At 48.1% G+C, this 19,290-nt stretch overlaps 6 protein-coding genes across 6 annotated transcripts; 3 read left to right on the forward strand and 3 right to left on the reverse strand.

The window, feature by feature from the left end:
• Nucleotides 1-1,126: 1,126 nt before the first annotated feature.
• On the reverse strand, nt 1,127-3,892 carry PPTG_12850 (hypothetical protein; the record flags this gene model as incomplete). Its single annotated transcript, XM_008909555.1, has 1 exon — nt 1,127-3,892. One exon carries the CDS (start codon nt 3,890-3,892, stop codon nt 1,127-1,129), a length of 2,766 nt encoding a protein of 921 aa, XP_008907803.1.
• A 221-nt stretch (nt 3,893-4,113) lies between these two features.
• Nucleotides 4,114-6,617, reverse strand: PPTG_12851 (hypothetical protein; the record flags this gene model as incomplete). The annotated part of the gene is made up of 3 exons (XM_008909556.1): nt 4,114-5,971; nt 6,032-6,100; nt 6,163-6,617. 3 exons carry the CDS (start codon nt 6,615-6,617, stop codon nt 4,114-4,116), a joined length of 2,382 nt encoding a protein of 793 aa, XP_008907804.1.
• A 424-nt stretch (nt 6,618-7,041) lies between these two features.
• Nucleotides 7,042-7,467, reverse strand: PPTG_23277 (hypothetical protein; the record flags this gene model as incomplete). Its single annotated transcript, XM_008909557.1, has 1 exon — nt 7,042-7,467. One exon carries the CDS (start codon nt 7,465-7,467, stop codon nt 7,042-7,044), a length of 426 nt encoding a protein of 141 aa, XP_008907805.1.
• A 3,885-nt stretch (nt 7,468-11,352) lies between these two features.
• Nucleotides 11,353-12,348, forward strand: PPTG_12852 (hypothetical protein; the record flags this gene model as incomplete). Its single annotated transcript, XM_008909558.1, has 1 exon — nt 11,353-12,348. The coding sequence occupies one exon, from the start codon at nt 11,353-11,355 to the stop codon at nt 12,346-12,348; it is 996 nt and encodes a 331-aa protein (XP_008907806.1).
• A 1,476-nt stretch (nt 12,349-13,824) lies between these two features.
• On the forward strand, nt 13,825-14,628 carry PPTG_23278 (hypothetical protein; the record flags this gene model as incomplete). Its single annotated transcript, XM_008909559.1, has 3 exons — nt 13,825-13,845; nt 14,331-14,422; nt 14,487-14,628. 3 exons carry the CDS (start codon nt 13,825-13,827, stop codon nt 14,626-14,628), a joined length of 255 nt encoding a protein of 84 aa, XP_008907807.1.
• A 2,826-nt stretch (nt 14,629-17,454) lies between these two features.
• On the forward strand, nt 17,455-18,483 carry PPTG_12853 (hypothetical protein; the record flags this gene model as incomplete). Its single annotated transcript, XM_008909560.1, has 1 exon — nt 17,455-18,483. The coding sequence occupies one exon, from the start codon at nt 17,455-17,457 to the stop codon at nt 18,481-18,483; it is 1,029 nt and encodes a 342-aa protein (XP_008907808.1).
• Nucleotides 18,484-19,290: the final 807 nt, after the last annotated feature.

The raw sequence follows: 19,290 nt of genomic DNA on the forward strand, positions 1-19,290 counted from the left end.
CTCCACGCAAAGTGTTTGCTGATGTTACCGACAATTCGAATTTGCACGAGCACAACCTCTCGGGTGGTGCACCAGACTGGCGGGTTTGTGACGAAGGACTCAATATTGAAGGCGAGTGCATGAATCGTTAGTGTGAAGCATACGGAGAGATGGTCATTTATCGAAATGGTTTCAATTCATTTAACCTCATGGATGATAAAGATGTCCGATGTCCGCTTTGTTACAACGACTTCAAGCCATTAACCTGCGGGTTTTACAAGTGCGTGTGGAAGTTTGAGGGCGTGCGCTCAAGTGACGGATTTTTTGTCAGCTCACCATGGCGAGATGCCGGTGGGAATAAGTACCATCGCTTTGACGCGAAAGAAGATCATGGCTCTGTCGAATGGGATAGTCTGCTGATTATAGTCAAGTCAAGACGCGACGCTACTGCAGTGAAAGTTCCCGTGTGTACGCGCTCCAGTGTTGTTCGGAAATACAACGTGTGCTCTATTTGTTGGTCACCATTCGGCTCAATTGCGAGAAGAAATGTGACCACTGCGCAATGTGGTCACAGCTTTCACAGTGCATGCATCGGGAAATGGTCGGAGTGGTGCAAGAGATTTAAGAAGACTAGGCGAGGAGAAACTGCATGAATGTTTTTTTGCGTCCGAAATCCCAGATATTATTCAGAGAAGCGCACGGATGAGGCATAAAACGGAAAGCAACAACGGAAAATATATCGATTTGAATGACGAAGAGTAAGGGCGATAGCTACAAAGTCGTGGTTGGAACCCGTGGGGATGGAGGGAGTGAGTAGCAAGGCGAAATGGCCGGTACTTGGTCTAGCAAGCAATTGAGGAATGAAGGCGAAACCTCAAAACTATTTTTTACCGATAAATTGACCACTTTCGTGCTCAGCTCGGCCTGTCGAAAGTGTTCTTCAAGCACAGTGGCGGATGCAGTAGATGAACACACTTCGAAAAATCCCAACGCAACCGATCAATTTAACACACCTGCCGCCTGCCCTTTCAACAACCTAGCTAATGAACAATTCATAGATCATGAACAATTCATGCAACTGACTGCCATCTCCTTGCCACCCACTCAGCGCGTACACCTAAAATTTCCAGTGTCTTCATTTACGTCCTCATGCCGAGACCGTAGGCTCAGTTTCTGGTCCAACAACAGCCCCAATAGCTGGAACCTTTTCGTGCTCCGTGTTTTTCAACACTTCGGCCTTATCCGCCTCGTTATTATCCGCCGGTTCCTTGTTGTCTTCATCCTCATCCTCGCTATAGTCTATCGTAAAGACACCCACAAACTTGGAATCCTTCGCTTCTGAACCTTCCACGTTGGGGTCTTCAGGCTCTTCCAGTGCAGCACGTAGCATCTCGTGTGTCACCTCCTCGTTCTTCTCTTCCTGATCATCCGTAGAGGATCCGTGGTCACTGCCGCCGTCTTCCACAGTCGCCGTCTCAGACGATGAGCCACTGTCGTTCTGGTTGCTCGCACTCGCAGCGGACGACCGTCGTCTCCACCCCCACTTCTTGGGGATTGAAACCTCAGACAGTTTACTCCTCATCGATGTAATCGAGTTCCGAGAAAGTGACAGCTGACGTCTAGACGTACTGCCGTTACTACCGACACTAGTGCTGCTGGCACGATTCAGTTCACTAGTCGAGACGATGCTGGCGTCTCCCTCTCCACCATTCACAGGCATCGACGTAGTAGTAGGCATCGCTTTCTTACGTCTCGGCTTCTTCTGCTTCGACTTCTTTTTGAGCGGATCTTCACCTGTACGCAGGATGGTATCGTAGCGACAATACACGCACTGGTCTGCTACGTGGTTCAGCAATTCTTGAGGAGACGAGCCAGCGCGATCACGCATGAACGCGTGCCAAGACGAGTATCCTCCGTCAAGTGTACTCACGAATCGGAAGCCACGCTTCTGGAAGAACAGAGCAGCCTGGTTAAGACAGTCTGTGTCCAGTCGTACAGCGTCTCGAATGCTCGTCTTGACATCTTCTGACGTCACTAATTCAGGCGGAATACCGACTCCATGACCCACCAACACGACGTGAACCTGAGACTTCATCGGGTTAAACGCCTCCATGCTCTTCGCGATCAACTCCGGCGAGTCAAACACCGAAGGATCCAACGTATACGCGACCGGAATACGTCCACTCTTCAGGTCTTCGGAGCTGCGTAAGCCTCGACAGTCGACGACAAAGAAGCGGAGATTGCCATTACCCGCTTGCTGGTCACCAGGCTTCTCGCCGCCCATAAGTTGTACTCCAACTTCTTCCACACTCACAGGCAACGCAAAATACGCTGAAGGCGGGTCATGTTTCTCTGCTGGGTGTTCCCACTGAGTCTTGCCCGTCTGCGTATGATACCAGAAGATCTTTCCAGCAATCGAACGTGACTCTTTCATGACCCATTGTGACATATCCACTGCAGCTTCAGCTGTAGACTTCCGGTCATTACTTGACGGAGCGCTGATACCTCCAGACGGCGGACCATTCATGCTGCTACTGGACTGTGTTCGCACCTTCTTAGCCGCCATACCAGCTCCTGAACCGTAAGCGATCTCGATGGCCTGACGCGACGAGCATCGGATATCCGCTGTACCTTCACGTTGCGAGCACTTGTACGTCTTTGGGGTCTTACTACGCAGACGAGACGCTGAAAGACACAGGAAGCGGACGTTCTCTTCGTCTGCAAAAGCCTTCAAGTCGAATGTGGCTCGAATTTGGTCCTGTACTTCCTCAGTTGACGTACAGGCGGTGAGTACTTCTTCACGTTGAATTAGCGCCGCGATCACAAAAAATAGTCCGAAAAGCGAGTCTCCAGTCAGCAAATATTGGTCCATCACGTACACAAACGCCGCAGGAGGGACCACTTGGTACAGGTGTCCAAGCAAAAAGTCCGCCGCAAAGAGCTTCCCGGCCACACTCCACTCATTGCCGCACCATTGGTTCAAAAAGTGCGCAAGTTGTGGTGCATGATAACTCAATAACTGCTCCACCAATTGCTGTCGTTCTCGTCTCAATGTCTGCGCTTCTTCTTCATCTGCACGACGTTTACTCTCCTCCGCCAGGGACGACGTCGAGTCCATCGAACTCGATCTCTCCAGAGCCCCTCTCTGTCCAGAGAAAGCCTCCTCCATACTGCTGCTACTGCCTCTGTTACTGCCCAGTCCTCCTCCCACAGTACTCAAGCCTGGAGAGTCGGCGAACAAGCTGTCTGCTACCACAAAATGGGGCAGGAAATGGGCACAGTACTGGTAGAAGCAGTCGTAGATGGTAGGGAGCGGCATCTTCAGCAGGAAGAACGGGGCTACCACACGAGCCATTCCCGTGGAATACGCCACACTCTTTGTGGTCAAGAACCACATGAGCAGCACCTCCAGCTCCTGTTGAACCCGCTCTCTACTCTTCAGGTCAGTAGGTTCGAGGATCTCGGCCACATCGCCGCACTCGTCCACGAGCAGAGGGTCTCTAGGGAGTTTCCCTAGTCTTTGCAACATTCGGTCGAATTCCTGGGCTGCAGAGCCGTGCTGGTTGCGTTTGTAGACGTTCAGTAGGACCTGCCAGATCTCGCCACGTAGAGGGTCACATTGCGGCGGCAGACATGGGTACACGCTCGAGAGCACGCAGTTCTTGACCTCCTCCACGCCTGGACGACGTGTGATGGGTCTTTGGGCGATTTCAGCGGCGCTAGAGGCCGCAGAAGCCGACGATCCGCTCGAGAAGAGCTGCAGGAGGCTCTCGGCGAGACTGCTCCGCTCCTGGGACGATTTAGAGGCCCAGACTCGCATGGATCGACGCGTCAGGATCTTGCACAGAGCCTCCTGTTGCTGGTGGTGGCGATCCGAGACCGGGGACGACGCGCGAGCGGACGGAGACGCCATGAGCGACGGAGAGTCTGGCACTGGAAGACGTTACAGCGATAGTGAGGGGGAGAGGAGAGGGGGCTTGTATTAAGGATGTGCGTTTGACTTGGAATTTGTATTTCTCCTTAGTGAAGCCAAGTGAAATATGGAAAACATGTCTGATTTCGGTGCATCGTTTCTGTCTGTATGGGACAATCACTCAAACTAACGATGTAGCCATGTCGGGAAGTTGAAGATGGCTACAATTTCTTGTGAAGAGCTACAAGAAGGTGGTGAGCTGCCGCGAACGTATCTACAGGCTGTACCATGTCCATTCGCAGATGAATGGACGTATTAGCCTCGATACTAGAAGATGTCGATGATGTCGAGACGTGGCGAGGTTCACATCGAGATACCACGATTCGGAACGTGTTCCCTACTACTCGTTCGAGTGTGGTGCGCTTCTCCGCTAGAGGCAGTTGCACATAGTCGTCAGACGGGAGACCCAGTAGACTCTCCACTGTATCTCCTTGACACAAGACCAGCACTGGAGACGTCTGAGATCGCCCGTTCTCTAATGTCACCGCCAAGTCGCGGTAGGTCTGTACTGTGTCTTCCAATCCGAAAAAAACTTCCTGACAAAAGGAGCACTTCCACTTAGGCAGTCCGGGTGCACTTGGATCTCTCGACATCATTTCCAATGGTCGATAGCAAGATTTATGCGCACACGTAGCGGATTGTCCCTTCTCACAAGTTTTGTCGATTGAACTTGACCTTCCACTGCCAGGAATCAGCCAACCGACTGATGCTACAGTCATTTCGACCATCGCGAGTGGGTGCATTGCGACACTATGAAGAGTTGTTGACCGATCCAGCGTAGTATTCATGAGGCCCGAGGTCGTGTTCACCACTGTCAGCTTGGAACTATTACTGAATAGGGACTGCTTTCCGAAAATGCTTTCCCAATCCGAACACAGCACGACAGTGGAAGACGAACAAGTGTTGTACGCATTCGTCGGGAAGGCAAATTCAGCTGGAGCTGATGCAGTCGATGGTATAAATGCACGCTCACGGAACCGTCTCACTGGTTTGGACTGGATATCCATCGCCACAAGTCCATCTAAGAAGACGCTCTGTCCTGGGAGAAGACGTAATGCAGTCAATGCATTCCCACCAGTGACTTCAATCGTCAGTAAACGCTTGGAGGACGATATGTACACTTGAAGCATCACGACTAAATAGTACTTGGATACAATCGAGCGGTCCAATGGAGGAGGCATTTTTGTGGTCATATCACCTGGCTGGTTTGTCTTCGCATCGTAATACGCGTAAAAGAACGCTGCAAGTAGCGGGATGCCGTGTGAGACTTTTATGCTTCTCACATGAGCATACAACGAGAAGTTGTTCCAGCCTGATTTGATCTCTTCCAAGCGAGATAATGGCCGCTCTATCTCGGTGTGGTCTTGAAGTGCCGGGGTCGTTGTTTTAACAGTACCAACTCGACATGGCTTGCAGAATAAAACCGTAGCACTGCCGTACTCGAAGTAGTATACGAGTCGCTGTTGAGAAGAATATTCGTTCAAAATGTGAACAATCTCGGCGTCATGCTGGTCGCACACGTGCACAAATGGATGGAAAATCGAGAGCGTGTCGCCAACTCGAAACAGACGACTGAGTGCCACTTGATCGTCCCATAGAACCATCAAGTGCAGACCTTGTGTTAGTTTCTGGGTGTTCGGCGTCGCCCCAACAGGAACCCGTGAATTAATCTGATCAATTTCGCCCAGTAGAATAACTTGTCGATGCACATACAGCGGCGTCTGGCATGGTCGAATTGCGCCGATATCAAGTACCTTGGCCTTCACCATCAACTGCTGAATAGCAGCAGGGTCTTGAGCTCCACCAACCAACTGATCCACTTGGTTCAGACTAATGGAATCAGCTAATAGCTTCCGATCCAGCGGTCTCGATTCATCCAGTCGTGTAGTTAGGAATGACGTTGGTAATAGTGTAAACTTGACTCGATCATTGTTTGCCATGCCCACTTCCTTCCTCTCCAATAATTTTGCATTGGTGAATGCTATCTCACGTGCTGACTGGAAAGGGAACGTGGCTATACTGTAAACAGCAGTACGTAAGTGCCCCCATTATTATCTGTATAACACACCATTCACCCACCTACTAGGTTCATACTGCATATTACTATGCAGGAAATCTACGCACGACCGGAATCTCTGGTGCAAATACCTACAGTCACACACTCAGAGATACTACTACAGCATTGATACAAATATTATACAGCTACGCACATGTGAGCCGTAATATCCTTCGCGTTCTCCATTTCAATAGTCAGTCGGTGGTTGCCGTAGCCTGCGACTTTGGCCTGTAGAGCCTCCTGTTCCCCTTCAGCCAACAGATCCCCCATGTCCTCGTCGTCTCGAATCTTTCTCTTCTTCCTCGGAGCTCCCACTTCTTGCTCTGTGTTTCCAGCCTCACTCTGCTTTAGTAATTTGGCCAGTTCCGTGACCACCACCGCCTCAGTGAGACCATCTGGATACTCCTCGATGAGCCGCAATAGCTTCGAGAAGACCCAGTAGAAAGGGATTCGGGGGATCTCCGCACCAATACCGCGCTTTCGCTGCCATAATGCCCGCAACTTCTGCTGCACGAACAGTACTTGTCGCTCTACAAAGTCAGAATCTTGCTGGCGAGCTGCAGCGCTCGCCGGCTGCTCCAGCTCCTCGATTGCGTCGAGCAGCTCCATAGATCATCGGTTCTTACAAAATCGCACAGCCCCACATTTTCAATTATATTTTTCAGATTTACCTGTTGCTTTGTTATGTGCACCACAAATTCAATTATTGTGCAGTTCGATTTTTATTTAAAAAAAAAAAAGACGATCCCCTCTGTAGTAATCCCTAGTCTTGGAATACTCCTCAACAGCGTCTCCCAATGGCCAACCAATAGGGATGGCAGCATAAAATAAGGCTTATTTTAGTTTACATTTAGTATAAAGCTGATTTTCCGATTGTCAAGTTGACATTCAATAAGTCAGCTTGACCTTGCACCAAGAGTTTGCGTTGGGTGTGAGCGCCGACATAGCACTTCAGAGCTCAAGCCACGGCCGTCCATACTTCTCCCCAACCAGCGGCAGCGAGGATGATTGAAGTAAAGACCACGATGGAAACCTAGACAAAGTCAAGCAAGAAGAGCACGACTATGGAGACGTAGACCCGCGAGGAGACGGAAGCCGATGACCTGGCCATAATATCTGCGTCCTTGTACGGCGGCATGAGAGCCATCCGCTCGAACACGAAAGCTGTTGGGGTGCCCAACGAGTCGTTGACGACGGATGTTTTCCAGTCCGAGGAGGTCGACGACGGCAGCATCGTGGACGAAGACCGTGAAGACGACGACGCGCAGCGAACGCCGGCGGCGAGCTGGTTAAGTCGGCCGAGGTGGAGACCACGATGACGAAGTCGGATAAGATGAGCACGACTGTGGAGACTGAGATCCGCGAGGAGACGGAGACCGATACGAGCAACCTGGCCACAACGTCTGCGAGCAAATCCGTGTCCGTCATGCCGACCACCCACATCAACAAGTGCCCGCATCCGAGATGTTTAAGAGCCCCTGTAACGAGTGGAGATGACTGCGTCTGCTGCCAGTGCTATGGGTATCATATCGTGCAGTTGAGGTAAACGCGGGGTGGTGGAGACCGCGCTTACAACGAAGGAGACGACTTGCGGGTGCCGATGCAACTGGACTGATCGTATCCCTGGAGGCTGCGTTGCCGAAAGCGGTAGACGTACCAGGACCGGAACGAGGACGATCTCAGCGACGAAGTGGGAATGCTTAAGAGTGTTTTGAGAGTTTGATTTATCTGTGGACTATATTTGCGTTCACAAGCACTTGAGTTTTACCATCTAGCACTACCTGGTGCAGATCTTTGTGCCGTTCGTTTTTGCCTCCTTACGTCTGGTGTGAAGAACGCAGCTGGCTCCATCCTTCTACTCTCTGCGCCAGAGTGTTGAATGACAAACTCACTCGACCCTACATTTTGGTGAGGAATGGGCCTTGAAGGCGAGTTGTGATCACGGGAACGCGGCACGTTATCATCATCACTGGAGTCACTTGAATCAATTTCGTCACACACATCTGGAAACACGTCAAAAAGACGGTGATTGGTGTCCTTCGCTTTCAAATTGCAGTAAACAAACACCAGCTTATTCACCCGCTCCGGGGACAGACGATTTCGAGTTTTGGTATGAATGAAGCTGTGAATGCTCCAATTGCGTTCGCTCGATGCAGATGAAGTTGGAATGGATAGCATGCGCCTAGCAAAGAGCTTGACTGGGTCACAGACATTTTGCTGAAGACTCCACCAATTAAATGGTTCGAATTTAGCATGCTTCTTGCGTGTTTCTTCTGACCAGTCCTTTTTGTCAACCGCAAAGTTTTCCAGCTGACGATGAAACATATTTTCCGTCGCGTCCGTCACAAGCCCAACACGCTTAGCTAACGCAACAGCCTCGTCAACAACATCGATATAGTTTGCAGGAGACCTCGGAAGCGTTTGATCAAATAAATTTGCAAGCTCCAACTCTATCGACCATATCTTTTTGCGCCGCTTGTCAATGATGGATAACACTTGCACTTGGACATCCTTAGAACAGCCTGGCAAGGCCGTCTTATACACGGGATGCGCACGTAGCACATCAAAGCTATGGATAATCTTCGATGGGGAGCAGTCATCGTGTTCAAATGCTGCGAGAGCATCATTGACTGGACTAATCAACTCCAGAACTGCGTTTGCTTCTTTCCAAAAGGAACGCAAACTTAAAATCGCGAGAACTTCATCTAACTCACTACCAGCGTATCGATCAAGTATGGCCTGGTTAGAGAATAGATCAGCCTTGATATCTTTATTTTGCACAACATTGGATATACACTTATGGTGCGTATACCACCGCGTATCCACTGGCAGAGAAAGTCGACGTCGTTGTTCTCCAGCCCTCCGCGTCCGAGATTGCCGCTCTTTAAACATCGACCACAAGCCCAGTCGCACCTTAAAAAATCTCGTCAGGGTTTTCGCGTTGCTGAGCACCTTGCTAAAATACACCAACTTCATCATATCTTTTATCAACAAGTTCATTCCGTGTGCTCCACAACCCGAGCAAACAATAGCATTGCGCTCTTTAGTCACCAGCTCCCATGCTTTTTTTCATGTTTCGTGCGTTGTCTGTTACTACAGCAGACATTGCCCCCTCTCCAATGAATGACTCCAGTTCAATGATTGTAGAAAGTATTGCGTTCGCAATATTCTCTCCACTGTGCTCCTCAGCAGCAGTACACACCGACTTCCAAAATACAGCAGGACATCGAGGATTGACAAACATGAAATTGGTAATGCTGTCACCCCTCGTGTTAGACCATCCATCAGTTACTAGGGCCAAATTGCCCTTTCCTTTCAATGCTTCAATAGCGAGCTGTTTTTCACGTTCATAAGTACGATCAAGCAGGGAGCCTGCTAGTTGCCGGCGCGATGGAAGTTCATAATCGAACATGGCACGAAAAAAAGGGTCTTCCACAACACGAAACGGAATTCCAGTGACATAAAATGCCATCGCTACGCGAAGTTTCTTTTCGTCAACAACATTCTTCCGTGCGGCACGTCTAGCAGCAGCAAGTCGCGGAGACTTACGCGCAGAGTGCCTAGCGGATTCAAGGCTGTCAAACAGTCTCTTGTTGACCGTGGAGGGGCTGCGAAGATGCAGCGACGCATACGACTGCTCGTCCGATGCCTGCTGCGATGGTTCCAGCAGCTTCTTTGCTTTCTGCTGCTGAAGGTTGTCGTAATGACGCTTCCATCGAGCGTTTTCTTCACTTCCTAGCTCTGTACAATTGATGGCATGACGAAGCATATTTTCAGAAGGCATCTCGTTCTTCAGTTCTGCGTGACAGGCCTTGCACTCCGCCACAGGATGGGCTCGAACACCTTTTTCGCGGCGCTGTGTTTCCACAAATAGCTCCCAAATCGGAGAACGTTGCTTGGGCATGGTGGCAGGCTGTCGGGAGTCGAAGCGGTGCGAAGGCTTGTTGTGAGGCTCGGAAATCTTTGTGAAGTGAGCTGCTGGTAGTGTGCATCAGAAACCTTGAAGTTCCCTTAGGTACGAAAATAATCCTTAGCAAAGTCTTAGAATCAGCCATGTAAGGCTTACGTAAACTTTAGCTAAGCTCGACTTGCCAACCCTACCAACCAAAGTTATTATTCTCACCATTCAGATGCAAAACAGATATACATTGAGATTAAATATTCTTATTCTGGGGTGCTAAATTATCGGAGCAATACTTGAACAGTGCGTTCTTGCTATTAAATCCGTTGCGAGTGTTGAACCGATAAAGCTATCCATTTGACCACTCTAGAAAGAGTCGCACCCCTGACGGTAACATTCTCCTCTTCACACCAGGAGACCCAACAGATAAGGCCCTAATCATAATATATGGCGCACTATTCTAAGGCCAAGTGCGAGACCTAAGTAACTCTTGAGCCTTATGGGTGCTCGGCCGGAGAGAGCATCTTGGCGTGGGGAGTCAAAACTGGCAATAATGGAAGAGAAGCCCAGAGTGAACCGTAATCGTCCCCATTGCTAAATCTGTGCTTTGTCCAAACTACAGATACTTAGATCCGTTCTTGTGGTATATTCAGGATAGGAATACCCTCAGACAGGAATAAAATGATGCCTCCCAGCGCTATGATTTCTGTTGCTTTGTTATGTACACCACATTTGGTATATTTTGGGTATATATATCTACAATGTGAAGTACATAGGAATGCAACAAACATGTACTACCCCCTAAAGTACCTACTATTTTTTATTAAAACAGTTTTAAGAAAGAGTAGGTATGTATCCACATTGTAAAAACATACCCTATGGACCACAGGCTATGGTGCAACCAGGAACGGCACGCTGTACTGTTTTACGATCCAGAGCCTCGACGTTGTATATCGGAATCATGGGATGATAGCAACGTAATCCGAGGTTATTTGCGAAAATTCCGGAAGGGGGGGCACGGAGTCGGACACGGTCTTTGAACGCCATTGCCATTAACAATCGACACGACGGGTGTCTTTGCACTTTTGATAAAAACTTTTTTTGAAGTATCGGTATGCATTAAAACTCTGGTAAAGTCAATATATATTCACGTGTCATATACAGTAGAAGCTGGTCACAAATTGTGACTTCAAACGTCTGGTTGCACGTGGTTGGGTAAAAAAAAGTTTGTTGCTTCAGCAAATGCAAATGCTCCTATTAAAGTATCAGCAGATTGGTAGGCCCATAAACGACGAAGTACAAACATTACTCATGCCCCCATCGTCCAAACAAGCAAGATAGCATTCGTGACATGCCTTTGCGTCGTGGAACCAGGGTAGTTCACACGGTGCTGTCACTTCTTAATTTCACCCGCGTCGACAACCAGCGCTACTGATATCCACGATGAATCTCTATGTAGTTCTGTGGACTAGCCTAGCAGTCTTTGCTGTTGTACAAGCCCAAGATGCTAACAACCAAACCTCCCAGGTTGACGTGGGCACCACCGAATTGCAAGCGGGATCGCAAACTCAAGGGTATGTTGGAACACCTGAGCCAACCAAGAGGTACATCGATTTCAGCAAGGTGGACATGTCAGCAACCGTCCCCCAGAACGGGACGATGAGCCCGGCAAGGCCGGTTCAGGAAACGAATCCGCCGACACCAGTACCCACTCCACCACCGACCCAAGCCCCAACGCCGGCCCCGACACCCGCTCCAACGCCAGACCCCGGTCCGTGGGTGACGAAAACTATCGGCCACGATGATGTGAAGCCGTTCCCTCAGCCCGAACCGGTCACGATCTCAGAGAAGGCTGGTGTCAAGTTCAAACCTCAGATTCAAATCCGGACGGGATGTGAGCCGTACCCTGCCGTGAACGAATACGGGGAGACCAGCGGTGGTCTGAAAACTTCTGGTAAATCTAGGGGCAATTGCGGTGGATCTGGTCACGGCTCCCAGGTGTACGGCCGTTCGACGTGGATCGAGGGTGTGTGGGCCATCATGTACTCGTGGTACTTCCCGAAAGATTCTCCATCGCCCGGAATGGGTCACCGCCACGACTGGGAGTATGTCGTCGTGTTCATCAACAATCCTGAGGTCCAGGAACCAAAGATCCTTGCCTGCTCAGTGGCGTCACATGGCGGCTACAAGAAATTCAACCCGTGCCCGCCATGGGTGATTGACGGCACCAGTCTCAAGGTTCGATACAAACACGCTTGGCCGATGAATCACGACCTCGATACTACGGGGGATGGTGGTTCATTCCAAGATCTCATCATGTGGGACCAGATGACGAACGATGCCCGCAGGGCTCTCAACTCGGTTTCGTTCGGCAAGGCCAACACACCGTTTATTGATGGCAGGTTCCGTAAGAAGCTTGAGGACGCCTGGCCCTTCTAAGTTGCCAACTTGGTGCTCTGGCGAGGTAGGAGTCAGGAAGTTCCACAAGTAAGTGCACATATTCAAACTTGTAAGGCGTTATACCTAAGGTGGGAAGTACGTACTCACTGTCTACCACTTGGTTCGTGTACTCACCGTATTGTTGTGACTTGAATATCGCTGCAATCGTCTTCCGCGAAGCTTTGATCATGAGTCCATGCGATCGATATAATGCCTGTCCAAAACCTAGCGTCGAGTAGTACGTGACGTCGACAACACAACATTAATGACTTGGAAAAAAAATGGAGTCATGGAGAGGAGACTCTGTACCTGTAACTTGGTAACCGCATGTGTGTTTGACGTGTAATCACTTCACTCTCAGAAAGATCTTGTACCGCTTGGTAATACCAACTCCGATATTTAAGTTTGACCATTTAAGTGTTGTACCGGTACTGGAAACGCAGGAATTGGCAGCCACAACAAACTATTAATAATTTCACGGTACTGTGTAGATCGAAAAGCGTATGTAACTGGCATAAAAGGTTTCAGCGAATTTTTTTTGTGGCATTTTGGCTCGGGATCCTGGGCTATTGCACCAAATTTTCGTATATGTAGGCTCAAATAGTTTATCACGGCCTTTTTATTTTTATAGAATAATTAGCGTTGTAGTTGTTTTTCACTAAAATGATAAAAATAAAATATTGTGAAAACTGACTTTTACTTCTGTTAGGCACGTATGGAACCGTACAAGGCGTAATTCCCTTGGCACCAAATACCTCTTGCAACTCTTAATAACGACCCTAGCCAATTGAGTCCTTATATTTTGTATTCGTGGTGTTGGGGTTATGGTGGTGAGTGCATATCGTATCGCCTTGCACTTCGAAGCAATAATATGGTTTGTTTTGCGAAATTAAATACTATTGATAATCGATTTCTGCAAATCTGAGGCGATCGTGGATGGCAACTTAAGACCTTAGTGTATTTAATGTTCTAGAATACCGGTAGGTAGAGTTTTGTCTTGTGATCCTAAATGAGAAAAAGACGAGCTTGTGTTTCATTTTGCGGAATAGGTGTCACTAACGTTAAGAGAGCTATATTGGCGGCTCGAAGGTAGCTCTCCACCTAAAGTGACCGCTGCCTCTAATGCAGTCCCCCCCCCCTTGGAAAGAGTGGTACAGATCTGACTACGATAGGACGCTACTCTTTTCTCACTTTCATATCAAATACATGTACCCAGTTATACTGTAACAGCATGGATCGACGAACCAATCCTTCCATAGCTAAAGAAGTTGTTGGGTTGTGTCGAAAACCTGTCGTCTTTATGCTACAATCTATCCGATATGCCGTGTACATGTATCGATTATGCCACCTGAATGACAATGAAACGCCCATTTATGAATGCCTTGTTGCACTGGCAACTTGCAGCGGCACCAGATAACCGATGTCGACGCGTTCTGGTTTATATTTTGGCAGTGATGAAATTTTCACTTACTTATTATGGCTCCTCAGCCTCCCATTGTATATGATAATAGGCATTATCAACAGTATACCCAGCTCTATTTGTCCGGAATACTATTGTGCCACCTTGCAATCATAAACGTTATTTTATGCCTCAGATTTTTACATAATGCTATTTTTAATACATTGATTTACTAATGGACTGAATACAACAGGTGCAATAACGTGTAACACTACAGCGTAACGACCTTGTCAGCAAGTTTATCGTGACGAAAATGCATTTCTTAAAAACAAATCATGTTTGAACTGTTATTTTGATTGTAGAAAAAAAAAGTCAATATAACTTAATGCCGTATCCAGCTAGTGGTATTGAAAATCTCCTCTATTACAGGTTATACAGTGAACGTTTTCGTTACATTGTGCTTTGCATCAACTTATAAATAGAACCTCTAAAACAACGACAAATCTTTTTCTTGAATCTAAGCTAGAATATAACCCAACGTTAAAATAAGTTAATCATACTCGGTGACAAAGCAAAACCACAGCGACAAGGCAATGCCCGGCTACTTCTTCCCCAGCTTGTAGGCCTGAACAAGTGCTTGCCTGCACACTGTCCTGCTCCTTCACGAGCCAATCGGTAAGTAGCTCAGGTCTATTCTCTTTCGAAGCGGGATGCTTTTCTAATTCGCTACGTGTGCTAGTGCGACAGTGGGATTGCCATTGCCCGACAAACTGCAAGTCCAGCTCCACGTTAAGGTTGGGCAGCCATACATGAGTAGTAGAACGACGTATGAGCCTCCCACTACCTTTGATTTCTCACACAATGATGGATTCGGCAAGTAAGTGTCGATTTCAGCGGGAACGCTCTCTCTGGCTCGCTTTGTCAAGACTTTGCGTTAAGGCCGAGGTCAAAACGAAGAGCACGGTGTATAGTAGTCGTCGAAACATTTAGTAGTGACGGAAATGTAGACTGGATTGAGACTTGAAGCTCTTCAATAGGGAAGCATGAGTGCTCCTCTACGACACCTTCGGCGAACTTAATGAATTCTGTCGGCCATCGTGTCTTCCTTTTAATTCGTGTGTTCGGCATCACATTACCTCTACGACGAAACAGTTAACCACAACGAGAAATAGACCGCGTCGAGACCCCCATAACGGACGCAATGACACTAAGGTCAATGTCGTAGATGTAGGTCAGCACAATCGATCTGTCGAATGTCGATAAAATTTGTCATCTTCTGGAATGTAGCTGCACGGGCTTAAGAAAGAGTTAGAGTGTACGACGTTGGTTTGGCGCTTTTACTACAGCCATTCAACGAAAACACTCATACGACAACATTAACTATTCGAATAAATGGTAATACAACGTTAATTCGATGATTACGGTAGGTAAATCAATGTTGGAATATTTTTCAAGATTTGATAAAACAACGAGTTAGGACATCGTTTAGACAGAATGTGTGCAAAGCACAATATATATTTACTGTATAATCTCGAGTTGTACATATCGCACTTAACCAAGGTTCTAGACGAAAAACTCGTTTAAGTACTGTACTATGGGGTTTGCAGCTTAAGGTTGTAAGAAGGCGGTTCGTCCCAGCTTAAGTGCGATTTGCCATCTATAACAGATATTCTTGACAAAAAGAGCTACTATGGAGTCTTCCTAGGTCAAGTGCCACTTAATGAGCTCAAGCTTAATTGTGGTTTTTGTCTACAAACTCACATATGCTTTGTTATTAATGACAAACTTCAAATTAAATGCTTGCCCTATTAGAGAGCAGTGAGACTACGAAAAATAGACCACGTATAGAACTCTTTAATTAGTATTCGACCATGGCAGTAAGATAGCACTTGGTAATGACCCCAACCAAGGCGCTAACTTTGGTCCTACTTTTTTGCCCAGTAATTACCATAGTGGTGAGGTTAAACTGGCCTGATCAGTCGTACTTTTATTTAAGAATATAAACAAGTCTCTGGCCTTCTTTCTACAGTTGGACACGCACCCTTGACGGGGTATGCATGAACTGAGTTCATGCCTTCCCATGATGCGTGGGCAACAAGAATAATTTGAGCGGTACCCTCGAAACCACTGGTACAAATGTGAGCGTCAAGGGCTGTAATATAATACAAGTACATACCATGCATATCTTTCATGTATTTTGCTGAATGCCACGGGTTGGGAGTCCAAACTTGGGACTGATTTTCAGTCATTGAACATCCTTCATGTACCGCAAAATCGAGACAGCATTCCCAGATCACGGATGTTATTTTGGTGAACGCAGAGCCATGTGATGATGAAGCCGTCAGAATTAATCGTATTGAGTGACTGGGAATAATAGAAAGGTGTCGCTTGAAGCAGCCCGTTTCGTTTTCGGCACAGGTACAATCGCAAGATTCTCGGTGTGGATTGTACATGTTACATTCGTGGATATACAGTGGTGCACCTCATTTTCGACACCGGTATGCCTCTATAACCTTCAAAATTTTATGATTCCGCTCAGTGCATTGCGCAAATCGTTTGCCATCACCGTTGGCTGAATTAACCGCAATGGTTTCCCCTCCTCTGACACGTCGCGCCGCAGCGACCTGACGCTACCGAACAGACGAGTATAAAACTGAAGCTCACCTTATTTTTTGCTGCATCATACCATGGCACGTCGCCCCTCCACCTATTCTACGCTAAGTCTCGCTGACAAGCAGACGATATGCTGCAAAGCTGCTGCTGAGCCATGGTGATCAGTAACAAAAGTTTCTACGTGGTCATCCACAAGCTTCCACCAAATACAACTGCTGCCTTGCATCCGATGGATCAAGGGATCATCAAGAGCCTCAAGGATCATTACCGGACAACAAAGTAAGAAGCAGAGCTGGACATGTTCTATAGGGGCGAAAACTATAAACCAGTCGATATTTATACAGCCATGAAGTGGTGCTCAGAAGGCTGGTCTAGTACTTCGACGAAGACAATTAGAAACTGCACAGCGGAAAGATGGATCTGCGATATCTACTGAATTAAAGTATTAAAAAACAGTACACTTGGCCCATCTGCGTTCCTGCATAATTTTTCGCCGTTGGCAGACTCTATATGGTCCACCCTGTCGAAAACGAGGTGCACCACTGTACCTATAACAGCTGGTGAACATTACTACACACGACCAAACCGTTCCGCCCCGCATGAACATACGTCGTTTCGATATTAAATTGAAACAACCCCTAAATGTTAAGCGGGGAGGACTGTGGGCCCGGTTGTTCATTGTTGCAAGGAGGCCTAGCCTGCTTTCGATCATGCGCAACCACCAACAGGAATTTCGAAAGAGGAGAGCACGCAGTCATGAGTCCATTTTTGTGCGTGCTTCTGCGGTATTGCGCTTGTGTTAAAAGCCAAATCGGATAGGCACGACGATCGTAACGTTGTAGTAGTAATCTTCCGATCACGATTAATTCTTTAATACACCAATACCGGTAATGGCCATAAACTGCTCTTCAAAGATTCATCGCACATCCTGAACCACATGGCTCTGCAAAACAGCAAGAAAACACTTGACGATCTGGTGTTCTTCGCGATATCGGCACACATGTTTTACACATTGTGCGGTCTTCTGGTCGTACGTGGGCCCAGCATTCTGCAAATTTCTCCGACGTCAAGAAACAACCACTTCGGGTGGAAGAATGAACCTCATCGCCCTCGTGTGGGCCGGTCTTGTGGTTCTTGCTTCAGTGCAAGCCGAAGATGGATCTCAAATGCAAATGCAAACTGAACAGATCGAAGTCGGCTCCCCCGAATCACAAACTGCCTCGCAAGAGCAAGGTCCTATTGAAACACCGGAGCCGACCATCAAGTACATTGACTTCAGCAAGTTGACTCAAGCCCCTTCAGCTACTGTCCCCCGAAACGTGACGAAAGGTACGCAGAGGCCGGACCCCCGCCAAGAACCACCGACACCAGAACCTACGCCCGCCCCAACGCCCGCCCCAACGCCCGCCCCAACGCCTGCCCCGACGCCTGCTCCGACGCCAGACCCCGGTCCGTGGGTGACGAAAACCATCGGCCACGATGAAGTGAAGCCGTTCCCTCAGCCCGAACCGGTCACGATTTCTGAGAAGGCCGGTGTCAAGTTCAAACCTCAGATTCAAATCCGCACGGGATGCGTGCCTTACCCTGCCGTGAACGAGCTTGGTGAGACCAGTGGCGGTCTTCAAACTTCTGGTAGTCCACGAGGCGGGTGCCGAGGCTCCGGCCACGGTTCCCAGGTGTACGGTCGTTCAACGTGGATTGAGGGTGTGTGGGCCATCATGTACTCGTGGTATTTCCCGAAGGATTCGCCATCATCTCGCATGGGTCACCGTCACGACTGGGAACACGCCATTGTGTTCATCGACAACCCTGAAGTCGCAGAACCTAAGATCCTTGCCTGCTCGGTGTCGTCCCATGATGGCTACAAGAAGTACAGCCCGTGTCCGCCATGGGTGATTGACGGCACCAGCCTCAAGGTTCGATACAAACACGCCTGGCCACTGAACCACGACCTTGATACTACTGGCGACGCTGGTACATTCCAAGACCTCATCATGTGGGACCAGATGTCGAATGACGCTCGTAGAGCTCTCAATTCGGTCCACTTCGGCAAGGCTAACACGCCGTTTAATGATGGCAACTTCCGCCCGAAACTGGAAAAGGCCTGGCCTTTTAAAAAATAATTCACCGGTAGCAAGGTGAATACACTAAAGAGAAAACGTAGTCCGCTTCCTCTTATTGTTGTGCAGCTTTTATCGTAACTTGTCACCCGTAGACCAGACATCCTAAAAAAAAACATAGTGGTATATGCGGACGAATGAGCCTGCGGGAATACACATGCTCTTCGAATGCAAGTGGCTTTGTCTCCTCCACCACGATACATATTACTATTCATCATCGCTATGCATTCACCCCAGCAATGGCAAACTTTTATCGGTTAAAGGAACCAAATTGGTGCGGTCACCTGTCGACTGAAGACCGCAGAGGATCCCCGTCATTTTATATGCTGATGCTGCCAAAACGATAATGATCAATCCGTTCTTTATTTTCACGAGCTGCGTCTTCATTCTACATTACATGTTTGCCGCGGTTATACATGTAGGCGCTACAGGCCGCGATGATATTTCACGAACCACTGGAAATCAAGAATCTCCACACTGGCAGTACGAATCTCTTCATGCTTCTGTGGAATTCACAGTGTGGATGGATCTTGCAATTTCTGTTTCGATGCAAGCCCAAGACGCTGAATCAACAAAGTATTTCATAGTATACTAACTCCAGCAATTTGGCTCTCCCTCAGGCCGGACACTGTCCCAGACCTTACCGACGAGGCGTTCAATGATGGCAACTTTCAAACTAGATCGTCTGCGACTTACACTGGGAATACCCCCCCCTCCCAAAGAGAATTATGTATAGTCCTCTTTCAGCAACAAATTTTGTTAACAGATTTTCCATCTTTACATTAATGTCGTACGAATGTCGACCGAGGT

The sequence above is a fragment of the Phytophthora parasitica genome, assembly GCF_000247585.1.
Source record: "Phytophthora parasitica INRA-310 unplaced genomic scaffold supercont2.34, whole genome shotgun sequence".
NCBI classification, from domain to species: Eukaryota; Oomycota; class Peronosporomycetes; order Peronosporales; family Peronosporaceae; genus Phytophthora; species Phytophthora nicotianae.